Source organism: Ostrea edulis, chromosome 2 (assembly GCF_947568905.1).
Source record: "Ostrea edulis chromosome 2, xbOstEdul1.1, whole genome shotgun sequence".
NCBI classification, from domain to species: domain Eukaryota; kingdom Metazoa; phylum Mollusca; class Bivalvia; order Ostreida; family Ostreidae; genus Ostrea; species Ostrea edulis.
In genome coordinates, this window is record NC_079165.1 from 32,492,482 (window position 1) to 32,507,276 (window position 14,795).

The 14,795-nt window shown below is 34.6% G+C and overlaps 1 protein-coding gene across 4 annotated transcripts in view; it reads left to right on the plus strand.

Annotated features, from left to right (window-relative positions):
• The window catches only part of LOC125682221 (mucin-22-like), a 62,583-nt gene that overhangs the window by 24,790 nt on the left and 22,998 nt on the right, over positions 1 to 14,795 (plus strand). For all 4 annotated transcript variants that reach the window (XM_056153772.1, XM_048922680.2, XM_048922683.2 and 1 more), the window contains exons 7-9: positions 4,558 to 4,679; positions 10,214 to 10,372; positions 14,054 to 14,143. In XM_056153772.1, the coding sequence (XP_056009747.1) occupies positions 4,558 to 4,679; positions 10,214 to 10,372; positions 14,054 to 14,143 (371 nt within the window). The remainder of the gene's footprint in view (positions 1 to 4,557; positions 4,680 to 10,213; positions 10,373 to 14,053; positions 14,144 to 14,795) is intronic.

The window sequence follows — 14,795 nt, forward strand, 5'->3', positions numbered from 1 at the left end:
TCCATTGCATTCTCAAATCTGTACTTGAAAAATCAGTGGAAAAACATTAAACAAAAATTGAAATCTCTAAAAAAAAAAAAAAAAAAAAAAAAATGCATCGTTTTATTGACCGACTTTCAAACTTTCAATGTTGTTTGAACAAGTAATAGAAAACCGCACGTAAACACATCAAAATCCTACAGTACTTCATTTGACGTGCCCAAAATATTGGGCATGCTATGACCTCAAAAAATATGTATTTAGCCTACCTAAGTTTTTTTTATTACCTGACAGAAAAGACATTTGAATGACAGTGTTTTAAATGATATATGACTCGTAGATTTCCATGTTTAAATTTTACAAATACAACTGTTTTCGGCATATCTACGTCTCCATATGAGTGAAATATTCTCGACAGGGACGTTAAACAATATTCAATCAAATCGGCATATCTAATTTACTGAGAGTCGTAGATCTTTGGTTGAGATCTTAATATCAGAGGTGCCCTGTGACGGCAAGTGTGGCATGATAATTAACTCTCACTGATACGACCCCAGGGGTAGTGTGCATTGTTTAACGTCTCGCGCGAGAATTGTTCACTCATACGAAGACTTCACCATTACCGGTGTAGTTTTATTAGCCGTAAAAAAAAAAAAAGTGGATTTACATGTGGAATAACATTGCTTATTTTTGAGACGTTAACAGAGGTGGAAGTGAGAGCAAGGAACGACAACTCTGGGTAGAGATTGCAAAACGATCAGCATTTAGGTACTGACTAAAACCCGGTCTCGGTCCTGTGACTAAAACCCGGTCTTCGGTCCCGGTCCCAGATTTTTTTATTCAATAAAAACATAATACATCAGAATATTGGAGTCCCATTTTTCGTTAACTTAGGTATGACATCTCATGCCTGTATTCTGATAGTTGATTGATGATATTACTTTCTTCTTTCGTAAAAAAGTTATGGCGAAGGATCAAGTTTTTGCTGACGGATGGACCAAAAACTATACATAGATATCCGATTACGGGGGCATAAAAATGAAATTCAACATTTTCTTTTCAAAAGCATTATTCTTGTATTGATATTCAGAATCTATCTGGAAGGGGAGGGGGGGGGGGGGGGGGACGTACTGAAGAGAGTGCACATTAATTTTGTTTCGCTATCAACAATAATTATTCATATTTCAATAATCATAGTAAAATTTAAGTACAATATTTGTTTGTTTGTTTATTTTCATTTCACTAATGAACATCATTTTTAGCTCTTCTGAGCCGAAGGCTCAAAAGAGCTAATCATATGGCCATATGTCTGTCGTGCGGTGTGCGTAAACTTTTTGGAAAAAGGGCTATATCTCAAGAACTCCTTGGCCAATTTTTGTCAAATTTGTCACAGGGTATCCTTGACCAAAGGGCTTTCATTTGTACTAAAACTAGGGTTGTTACCCTTTAATAAGGGGAGATAATTAGGAAAATGCAAACAAAAGTAGTGGTTGCTAAAAAATCTTCTTCTCAAGAACCACTTGGCAAATTATCACCAAACTTATGCATAAGGATGAGGATAGGTTGTAGGTAACAAATTGTTCAAGGCATTATCCTGGGGCAAAGGGTGTGGTCTCAAGGTCACTTCAAAGTTGACCTTAAATTTTGTTTTGTTAAAACTTTGGTATTTTGCTTAGTATAAGAACTAGGATCATAAAAATTTGTCAGTTGATGCATCTTAGGACCTAATATCATGTTGTCTCAAAAGTAGGTCATGGTGACCTACTTTTTTAATTTCGCAGGTAATTATTATTAAATGGATTTTGATGCATATCTTGGACACTTTTGAGCCTATGATCATCAAACGTTGTCAGTTGATGAAGCATAGGACCTTAAAGTGCGTCATGTGAAAAGTATGTCACCATGACCTACTTTCTGAATTTTATGGCTAATCATTTATGAATACATTTTAGGTTATTTCAGATACCGAGAGGTTTAGAATCATCAAACCTTGTAAGTTGATGTGTCTAGAGGCCTCGAAACATATATATATATATATATAATATATATATATATAAAGTAGGTCACAGTGACCTACTTTTTTTAATTTTGCAGACATTCAGATTTCACATTTTCAATTTTAGATGCATATTTTGGACACTATGAAAGCTAGGATCATCAAACTTTGTCAGTTGATGTATCTTGAGTCTTCATAGTTTGTTGACCAAAAAGTAGGTCACCGTGACCTACTTTTGGAATTTGACAGCTATATTTTCATATTTCAGATACTATTTGACTTACAATTATCAAACTTTGTCAGTTGATGCATGTTGAGTCTTCAGAGTGTGTTGACTAAAAAGTAGGTCACCGTGACTTATTTTTGGTTTTTGACAGCTATATTTGAATATTTCAGATACTATTTGACTTACAATCATCAAACTTTGTCAGTTGATGCATCTTGAGTCTTCAGAGTGTGTCGACCAAAAAGTAGGTCACTGTGACCCACTTTTGGAATTTGACGTTTATATCTGAATATTTCAGATACTATTTGACTTCAATTATCAAACTTTGTCAGTTGATGCATCTTGAGTCTTTGGGGTGTCAAAAAGTAGGTAACTGTGGCCTTCTTTTGGAATTTGATGGCTATATTTGAATACTATTTGACTTGTCAGTGGATGCATCTTGAGTCTTCAGTGTGTCGACCAAAGTAGGTTACCGTGACCTACTTTTGGACAGTTACATTTAAATTTTCAGGTACTATTTGACTTAACATCATCAAACTTTGTTCATTGATGAATCTTGGTTAGTGAGAATTTTTGCCTGTTCTACAATGTATCAGAAGAGCGAGTCTAGGCCCATGGACCTCTTGTTTAAAGTACTTCATACATCGTACATTCTGGACTCTCATATTTTGCACGTGCACGTGCACGCTACTTTGTATTATTCTAATATTTACATAGAGGCTTTTCTATCCTGATAAAAACAACTAATATAACGTCATAATTTAGCAAGATACTGCAATTCACACGATACACTCGCAAATGAGAGAGAGAGAGAGAGAGAGAGAAACAGTCAGCCGTATACACATGTACTGAAACCGGGTTCGGAATACACCAACATTGAACATTGAATTTGAAAATTTTATCAATCGTGTGGTCAGGTGTTTGACCTGAATGGAAAAAAAATGAATTAATTTTGTAAAAACTATATGCAACAGTAAATTACAAACAAATACACCAGGATAAGTACATATCTACATCCTTATCTTTTTATGAAAATGTAATGTAACGCGTTCATTTGGGAGAAAAAAATCACATAGTTGAGTTAGATTTTGACATAAAAAGGAAAATTGGAATAAAACACAAACATACAATAAATCAGAAACATACATGTGCATACAAAAGAATGTTATGGAATATCACACCCTTATCATTTTTAATGAAAAAGTATATTAAAGCGGCTAATTAAGAAAAATTAGCATTATTTTTATTTCTCGGTCCCACCGGTCCCGGAGTTTTCACATCCTATTTTACGAGAGAGGACAATAATATGACCAATCAACTATCAGAATACAGGCATGAGATGTCATCTAAATTAACGAGAAATGGGGGCTAAAATATTCTGTTTTTATCGAATAAAAAAATCCGGGACTGAAGACCGGGTTCGAAGACTGGGTTTTAGTCACGGGACCGAGACCAGGTTTTAGTCAGTACTCAGCATTTAGAATGAGAATCAGTGGGCACCGTGTCACAGCAGGTATCACACGATAAAGACCCCCTGCTCAAAGGCCGTAAGCGCCAAGCATAGGTCCAATTTTTCAGTCCTTCACCGGCAAAGATGACACGTTATAGAACTTTTTTGCTACGACGATCGTATTGTTTCGCTGCCTCCCTTCTGGTCAATTTTTTAAAGTTATCATCTTTAAATGATCTTTTATGTCAATATAGATATTTATATGAATTTCCATAAAGTTATCCCCGCGTGAAACACAAATTCCTTTTTGCAGGTATTATAATTTGTCATTTAGCAAATTCTTACCAAAATTTTTGTTGTTTCCCAAGGGAAGACATATGTTTACAGACCAAATCACAGCGAAAATGTTCCCTCTAATATGATTAATTGCAAATGAGGTTAACGTGTTAGAAATGAGGATTAACCATTTATTACTCAATAATATAACGTAATTTGACAAATTAAGTAAAAATTATATAGTGATATCAATTAAGGATTTTCAAATATTTGACGTTTTACAGCCCGGTTTTAAGGAACATATTTTTGTACCCCCTAATCAAAAGGAGTTGAAATGAAGAACAATTAATTGATGAACTTTGGTATTAAAGTTAATAATCAATTACTAATTGATTCTACTTTAAAAACAAACATGTATTGATTTAATCATTGATCATACGTTGTGGCGAATATTGAAACTGAATGGCAATTCAGTCGAATGAAGTACTTGTGTTATGTGAGGAATCTGACATATCCAATATGTGTGGTGACAATGTAACGTTGTAGTGTTAGAGTTTGAGAATAATTTTATAATTTGCAGGTACATGTAACTATCTAAACTGTTATTAATAATTTGTCATCATTTTGTAGTCACCGTACCTGCTCGTACACTTTTATACCAGCCGATGCAAGCCTAGAAATGAAAATATCTTTCGACATCATCAGCCTTGATTTCGAAAATCGATGTTTTGACAACATCACATTACGCAAAGGTAACGTTAGTGTAGACTAGTGACAGCAACAGACAACTACACAATCTATTATCAATGCGTTGCGTGTTCCCTTGTATCACAGGACTCGGATATTTTGGATTTTCTGTTTAAACATCTCTGAAAGTCTGTTGAAATTCCTTCTATTGCGAGATAACTAAATGCCTGTATACAATGCATACTATATAGACATATATTACAGGGTTTTCATCGCATTGTTGAAACGCACACGATATTTGATTTTTACACTGGTTTGGATTTATCCTTCGAAATTCGATTATGCATATAATCATCTCATGAATAAAAATAATGACAATACAATACTGGCTGACACGTCACCCATTATAACATATACCTAGTAGTGTATCAGCCCTGATACATCTATATCATATACCTAGTAGTGTATCAGCCCTGATACATCTATCTTGGCTAGGGTGAGACAGCTGCTAGGAGGTAAGGCCGTCTCGCCTAAGGGGGAAAATATCTCTGTCTCGGCCCGTTGTCAAGGGGCTGTCTCGCCCTCAAATTTCAAATGGCTATTTCTTCTTTAATCTTTTGAAATGTAACAAAACTACATGAAAAAATGATGTTACACACATTTTTGTTTTCAAATATAATACTTTCTTCCACGATAAAACTTAATTTAAGCAGAAAAATTAAATAAAAACGTTTTCGAAAACCGCTAAATTGTAGCGAGTATCTAAGCAAAGGGGGTAACCCAAGTAACAATTGTTTATTTAGAACAATAACACGTTTTAACTTCACATTTAAAAAAAAATAATCAACGTTCTTGGCGATAGAAAACAGCAGGAAAACTATGGAGGGTGATACTGAAGCATTTTCAGAAATTCCCGGTCCTAATGGATATCAAAATGTTAATTTACGGCAATTTTGATGTAGAAAACCGCTTTAAAGCAATTTCTGAAATCGATTTGGCAATTAAACGAGAAAAGCAGAGCCAATATCTTCCGACGTATTTCAACGACTTATAGATGCTAAACAGATAGGAAACGGTAAAAAAAAAACTTACTTCAGTATAAGGTAACATTCCCTAAGCAAAGAAATAGCAGCATCAGATTTGTAAACATTCCAGTTCATACGATGACGCCACGTAAACAAAGTTCCACAACTTTTACAAATTATATGAAATAATGAAAACGGGCGAGTTTGGTAAATCCGAAAAAATAAATAAGAATAATTCACTTATTTCCAATTTTAGTATTAATTAGCAAACCCCTAGGAGCTGCTTAATAGTATATATATGTACATGAACAACACAGCGATAGATGTGACGAGTTTCTCAGCCAAGCAGTTCAGTTAATTGAAACGTCCAGATTCTAGACCACAGGAGGGGATCTCCATAATTAATCATCCAATTATCGTGACCAGCAATGGAATAAAAGTACAAAACCCAGACTTTAGCATGTTCCACAATGCCAACAGTATTCCAAACATAACCATTAAAGTAAATTCACTGAAGGAATGAAATAGTCAAATATCGTTGCCATTTACAAGTACAGTATACCATGTATTCATGTTTGGGTCAATACCCCTCCACCAATTTTTAAAAAAATGTTTATCAACTTATTGTGCTTTAAGAGTATGAGATCAACTCTAGGGGCCAATCCCAGGTCTGAGATCAACATTAGCTGCAATAATGAAGCCCTCTCTGAATTTTTTTTTAGGGAGAGGGCTACAACTCCTTAGGATCTCCGTAATGGTGCAAATGCGGGAGTGATTCACTCCCGCAACATTTGCGCTCATTCTAAACATTTCCTGACTTTCTTTACGTAAATAAAATGATATTCTATGTTTCTTAGTCAATACAATGTATATAAATTTACAACCTGCAACTTTCGATTTGTGAGGCTCTATTCTACCGTTTTCAACAATTCCGATAAATTCCAATTTCTCGATTCATATTTGTGCGCCATGTTTGATGTACTGAAGTTTCAACTTCCGATTGCCAAGTCATTTGCATATGCCAGATAAGGTAGTATTTACATCAATGGACAAGTATGGAGGCGAAAGCTATTTCGTCGGTATTGAAAAGGTTTGAATTTAATATCAAGTTAAAAACCGAACAGCAGAGTGTAAATTCTTTCTGCAACAATATGATTTTCCTTTCTTTGTCGAAGTGTCTCGAGTAACTACATTTTCGCGCTGATTGTCAATGTTTAGGTTTTTCATTAGATCCACCTACGAGATCTCGCGATAACAAGCATGGCGGAGCAGACGAAGAATTTTGCATGCTGTACATTATATTTAATGAAAAACACCTTTATTAGACATGCCCGAGCACAAAGTTGGTACTCCTTTTGGTGTAAACAACATTTGGGACTAATACACAGAGTTTATTATCGGTTATTCATAAAATTATTTTGCACCATTACGGAGATCCTATGGAATTGTAGCCTTATCCCGAAAACGTCAGAATAAAAAAAATGGATAGGGCTACATTATTGCAGCTAAGATCAACATTAGAGTGTGATATTCTATACATAACAACGTTGCAATATACGCCCGACATACAGTGAAATTCAACATATAAGCATATTATGCACTCTGAATTGATATCACACATTCTGAATAGAAAAACCGTAATGTAGGTTATGGTGCTCCAATCCATCTGACATGTGAACTGATTGTGTATTTCTTCGAGAGGGAAGTTATGACAAATTCTCAGTGCAATATTTTATCTATGATGAGAAAATACTCAGGAAACTCTTCGACTTGATTTTAGAATTAAAGTAGGTCAAGGTACACCAATTATATTGAAATGTGAACTGATCATGTATTTCTCTGAGGGGGAGTTGTGACAAGATTTCAGAGCAATACCTGTGACCATACTGGAAAAAAATCTGGAAAACTATTTAACCCACTTCTATCCCAAAGTAGGTCACAGTGCACCAATCCAACTGAAATGCTAACTGCACTTGTATTCCTCCAAAAGGAAGTCTTTGACTGAATACCAGGACAATATCTGTCACGACTCTTCGGCCATGTTCGAAAGATTCAGTATCGCGGTATTTACCATGCTGATCACAAATACTGCCATTTAAAACTGTTTACGGTGACTAAATCCAAATAACTATAACATATGAATACACTAAAACTACAAATAAATAATATGAATAAGGCGAAATTCAACAGCTGATCTACATTTTTTTTATATATAAAATGGCGCTGTACCCGTTGTAAGATCACAGCGATTTGGCGCTTGAACCCGACCATTTCAAAAATACGTTCAGGTGTGATTTGGAGATTTTCGCTCAATTCAAATTTGCAATAAAGTTTTGATTTGAACCGTCATTTCAATTCAAATTTTCAATAAAGTTTTGATTTGAATAGATGTTTATTCTACCAAAAAATTGGATTGGATTGCATAGACCCTATAAGGTTCCAAAAGCTAAATATCGGAAGATATGAGTACTCTCTCTCTCTCTCTCTCTCTCTCTCTCTCTCTCTCTCTCTCTCTCTCTATATATATATATATATATATATATCCAAATTGTGTTTTTAAAACATCACAGTGTCCGGTATAAAATATTAAAAGAAATAGAATAAACAGTACACAAAGTTAAAATTTTAACACAAGCGCTTTTATTTTATAATCCTCAGGCGTTATATTTTAAAATAGTTTTTACTGTTTATTCTATTTCTTTTAATATATATATATATATATATATATATATATATATATATATATATTATAGATTTTGGATCAGCTCTTTGGACGAATAAGGCATGTCCTAATTCGCTCCACTTTAACATTGATTGGCAAGCCTAAAGACCAAAAAACATGTAGTCCGTTTTGTAAATACGTTTGTAGATTAGTGTAGTTGTAGTGCTAGATGTATTTATATGTAGTTTTTGTTATTATTCTCTTTTGATATTGGCCACATTATTTAATTCTTTTCGTTTGTCCTGAAGAAGGGGCGGGTCGTCCCGAAAATTTGACAATCTGGTTGTTCGTGTCGTTGGTCATTTTGGTGCTTTGTATATATATATATATATATATATATATATATATATATATATATAGTTTGTAAACAGAATTCAGTATTTGATACGTCAAGAAATACAGAACTCGAATAACATTTCAATGTTAGCACTCTTGGCTTTAATGCCTCTTCAGACAGTTATAAAATGAAAAGCTAAGTAACGTCAACATATCACGACGCAAGTAATTCTTCATTGTGACGTCATAATGAATTACACTGGTAGTGATATAATATAAACAATATTAGACAACACTTGGAAATCAATTATACATGTAGGGTTCGGTAAAATGTAGTTTCAATTTTAAACAGATATTTTCTATTAAGTTTTGGATAAAACAATTTTATAAAGTAGTCCTCGTTTGTAACTCTGGAAATTTCGCAGTCGTTATACATTTTATAAAATGGAAATAAGTTGAAATTTTCATGACCACAATTGGCAAAATGTTCGGAACATAGTCAATTTCTGATACTTGGATCGCGAATTTGCTGCTTGTGGACACGCACATGGGCGTCCGGTTTGCTAGTTTGTCCGATATAGTTTTCATTACAGAGCAGGTCATGTAATATACATTACGTTTTCAGATTTGCATGTCTTGTTACAATTTGGTGTTAAATTTTTGCCCCATTTAAGGATGTTTTCTTTGCCTTACTCCAAATGATTACATGTACCCCAAAGTAAATCCCCACATTTTTGCACGGATTTGGAATTTTGTGTAGTAAATCAGGCGCGCGATAGAATTCTCTTCAGATTAGGAGCCTGTCTTCTGCTGTTTTTTATTTGAGATTCTTTCATCAGATTTTTGAGATTTGGTAATGTTCTAACATTGGAAAAAATCTTCTAGCTGTTCCAAAAATAATGTGGTTGCTTGGGCTATGCGTAATTACAAAAGGAATATCACACAAATTATTAGCAAAAGGAAAAATGTAAAGAAGTGCACACAAAAAAGACCCCCATTTGTTCCTGTCTTATAAAAATCTTCAAATTACAATAAAATAACAATTGTGGTTATGAAACAGAAGAAATTACTTTTAAGTGTATACAGTCATGTAGATACAATTAATGGGGGGGGGGGGGGGGGCACGACACACACATTCATGTATTTAGATCAACATCATAATTATCATATCTTTCTGACAGTTGTTGAAAAACTTAATGTATGAATATTGAAAACATGGATAAATTATAGTGCACAGCAAAGAGAAAAAAAGGACATATTCTCTTTTTCAGTGCAAACAGATTTCGTATACCGATCCCGATTACAATAACATAAAAAAAAATTAATTTGCAAAAGAAAAAAAAAATGATCCTATTTATCAGAATCGTTATGAAATTTATGTATCTACAGTAGATTCAATAAATATTCAAATAACAATGATGGCTTTTAATTTGTTATATATATAATTACATTAATTGATAATGGTAGCTCAAAGTTAATCACTTAATAAAGAATCGCCCGCCTCCTGGCGACCGATAATGTGCATGGAGGTTCAAGTGGGCGTATTGTTGGATGACGCTCTTGTTTATATTTTCAGATAATAGTTCTGGAGATATAATATCTACCATATGTGAATATGGAAAAACTTTAACACTATTTCCAAACGAGACCCAGATCGTTCAGGGACAACTATTTTTACAGTTTATCAGTGACGTCATAGAATCCAGTACTGGATTTAGAGCAATTGTTCAGCAAGGTAAAGTATGAATGTACCATTTCCTTTAAATATGCGTGTTCAGTTTTAAAGATCTAGAGTATTTTAGGCTTATGACAGAGTTTATTTCACCAGTAATTCTTTGAATAATAATTACAACAGACCTGCGGTGGAAATATTATTATAACATTCTACCCTTTTATCCTTTCTCCCTCTCTTGTGTATGTGTGTAAAGGAGAAAGAGATATTTAATTTCCTTGCTTAATTCTATATGTGTAATTCAGATATTTGCATTTCCAATGTTTTCCCTTTGACATCTTTACAAATGGAAGATAGAAGGGGGTTGCGTTTTCCTCTAGGAGGCGATACTTGTCCCGGTCCAAGAACATCTTGTTTACATTAGATGCGAGAGATAATGGGGTAAAATTTAACAATATTTTTCTGCGCTTATCTTTTCAACCGGTGCAGTGGACTTGCAAAAGAAATTATAATGAAGAACTACAAATATGGTTTAATGAGTTTAGTTCAATTTAAATACGAATTTCAAGAAAAAGAAGAAATGCGAGAATCTCAGGTCAGAGGAGAGAAATTGTCGACAGGTAATTCGACATCCAAAACCGCATGTTACATTCACGCATTATCCTTGCGGGAATTAAAAAAAACGCATTGTATTTTTTTCAACAGACTTGAGGCATACGATAGAAATGCCAACTTCAGAAAAGCAGAGAAGCTTGACACAGCTTTCTTCATGACACTACCTAATAACGATACATACTCGGATACTACGTCATTCCGTGGTTTCACTATTGGCACAAAGCATTATAAGTGTGATAAGGAGATAGTTTAACTATCATTGTGAACATGTGGCAACTGTCTCACTAAATCTTTCGCAACGACAGGGTGGTGGTGGGGCTTTCATCAATGCTGCATGTAACGCAACACTCGGTGCTATTGTTATAAATTAACGGGCATTGAACAAACAATATATTAATTCCACGACAATGAAGCAACCGGCACAGAGATTGGATTCAATCAGTGAAGTACATGTTTAGCAGTTAATATTTAAGTCAATGAATGCTTCAATAAAGTTCGGGATTAAATTAGGCCTAACTGAGACCAAGCTCTAGATAACTCTAATAAATAAACAAAATAGCCATATTTTTTAAGTTAAGGAAAATAGACAAGAAGTCTTGAAATATTGACAGGATTTAATTATATTACAAGATAGAATAGGTATGCTCTTATTAATTAGTTCTACATTACTATGCCAGTTGGTTCTTTACTTTGCGAAGATCGTTTTCAACAATGAGGTGTCTTAAGCATTAGAGCAGGTTCACTGTGAACGATGCTAGGCTGGTCGGTCTTGCTTTACTGTTTATTAACAGGAATCAAACAGTTTCAATTATAAATATTCTCGACAGATTTGCTGATTCCATGCATCGCCTAACATTAGACAGTTAAAATTTAGAGAACATAATTTAACAGAAGTTAAATCAACTTGCTTAATGTCTGTTTATTTTTAAGAATTCTAATACTTTTAGCGCTTCATAACAGGTGGAATGAAATCTGTATTTATAACACCGGTGGAATTGACAAAATTGTATGCAGAAACAGTATGATTTTCGGATTCAATATCCCCTACCCATCATGGCGCCGTCCTGGACCCGCTGGGGGCCTATTGCGGACCCCAGACTCCTTGCATATATGGTTGTGCCTCACTTGTTATCAGAGGCAAGTTACGCCCCTGCGTGACTTGTATTCCTTAAACACGAATGGTTTCACCTTTATTGAATCTTAAAAACAGAAGGATTGTGGGCACTCCTGCAATCCAAATATTGGAAAGTGTTGGTGGGTTTAATGAGTGTTGACAATGATGGTTCGAATCTCGGTCGCGACAGACCTAAGTCGTTAAAACAGGTAGGGACAGTTCCATCACCAAACGCTCGTCATCAGGTGTGAATCTCACGGGTCCTCAGAGATGACCTTAAAAACGGATGACCCGTGTCAAAGTAGATGTGGCACGCTAAAGAACCCTCACTGCTCAATGGACATAAGCGCCGAGCGTAGGCCTAAATTGAAGCCCTTCACCGGTCTTGGTGACGTCTCCATATGAGTGAAAAATTCTCGAGCTAGACGTTAAGCAACATACAATCAATCATTACAATGAAAAGTTAGACTATACTCATTACAATGAAAAGTTAGAATATACTCATTACAATGAGAGGTTAGATTATATTTATTACAATGAGAGGTTAGACTATACTCGATACAGTTAGACTAGTCATTACAATGAGAGGTTTGATTATACTCAGTACAATGAGAGGTTAGACCATGCTCATTACAATAAGGGTTAGACTACACTAATTACAATCAGAGGTTAGACTACACTCATTACATTGAGAGATTAGATAATACTCATTAGAATGAGAGGTTAGATAATACTCATTAGAATGAGAGATTAGATAATACTCATTAGAATGAGAGATTAGACTAAACTCATTACAATTAGAGGTTAGACTATTCTTATTAGAATGAGAGTCTAGATTATACTCATTACAATAAAAGTTTAGACTGCATTCATTGCAATGAGAGGTTAGACTATATTCATTACAATGATAGGTTAGACTACATTTATTACAATGAGAGATTAGACTACATTCATTACAATGAGAGTTTAGACTATACTCATTACAATGAGAGGTTAGACTACTCTTATTAGAATGAGAGTCTAGATTATACTCATTACAATAAAAGTTTAGACTGCATTCATTACAATAAAAGTTTAGACTGCATTCATTGCAATGAGAGGTTAGACTATACTCATTACAATGCAAGATTAGACTATGCTCATTACAATAAGGGTTAGACTGTACTCATCAAAATGAGAGGTTAGACTATACTCATTTGTGTATTTCATTATTATTATTATTTTAATACGCCCTGAAACTGATGTTTATTCTTATCTAGCATATTTATGGTATCTTGTGTTTTCATGTTTTATATGTACAATGAGGATAGGTACAGCTTTTAATGTTTTATTTATTTTCTATGTATTATGTGTATAACATTCTGTTGTAAGGTGTATATGCATTGTAAAGCACCTTTGAGCGTACATAGTGTATGAAAAGGGTGCTATATAAATATGGTGTTATTTATTTTACTCATTACAATGAGAGGTTCGATTATATTCATTACAATGAGAGGTTATACTATACTCATTACAATGAGAGGCTAGACTACACACATTATATTGAGAGGTTAGAGTACACTCTTTAGAATTTGGTCACTATAGCTCAGTGGAAGAGCGTTCGCTTCATAACCCAAGAGGTCTTGATTTCGAACTCCACGCGTACTCAAACCCAAGAAGTTAACATACGCAGTGATTGCTCCCTCGCCAAACGCTCGGCATTTAGAGGTGATACCCATGGGTCTTTCGGATATTACCTTAAAAACGAAGGTCCCATGTCGCGGCAGGCTTTGGCACATTAAAGAACCCTCACTGCTACGACTGCAGGCGGGAAACTTAGGTTTAAATGTGTGGTACTTCATTTACAACGGGTGACCCCTGTTTGTAAAGTGTGCCAATATTTAGTGTAGATGGACGTTCTACTGAATGAATTTTCATGGATTTAAAGACAATTTCTGACGCAGTCATTGCTTTGTTAACATTGTCAAAGGAAGGTATTGTTTGCATTGCTTTAGGTCTTTTTGTTTTATAAACAGTAACAGCAACACAAACCACAGAAAACAGTCCATCGACAACCCAGGCAACTGAAGCAAGTTCAACGGTAACTTCTACAACCACTAGTCTAGGTAATGTTTGTTATTTTTCTAAAACTGTCCCATGAAAACTGCACTTTTATGAAAATGCATGAACGTTTGACCAGTTTTTAAAAGCATTATATTACATGGACCCTGAACTTCGCAAATTAAAAAAATTCGACAGTTTTTCCGATTGATTTGAAAATGTGTACATCAACTTATCTCGTAGGTTTTAGATCAAGTTTGACATGGGTGATCTATTTCAGAAAGAGTTATGAACCCTGAACTTGGCAAATAATGCCACAAAGCGGGGCACTTTTGATGTGATGCTGATATCTAGTTTGTGTAGATGTGTTTAAACAATGTAGTGAGCTTGTTAAGCGCTTCTGGAAGCTTCCAAGTTCAACGCTGGAGTAAAAAATGAAACTTAAAATTCTTTTCTTGATACAGGTATCAAAAGATGAATTGTACGGGAAACTTCATCAATGTGCGTAGCGCTTTAATGAAAAAGTAAAGTACCAATGCGCCATTTCCTTAGAATTTCCGTGTTCAATTTTTAAGATCTAGAGTAAGTTGTACTCATGACAGATTTTAGTTCATCAGTAATTCTTTGAATAATAATTACACCAGACTTGCAGTGGGAATATAATTACAGTAATCTGCCCTTTCATAGCTTACCCCTCTCTTGTGTATGTGTGTGTAA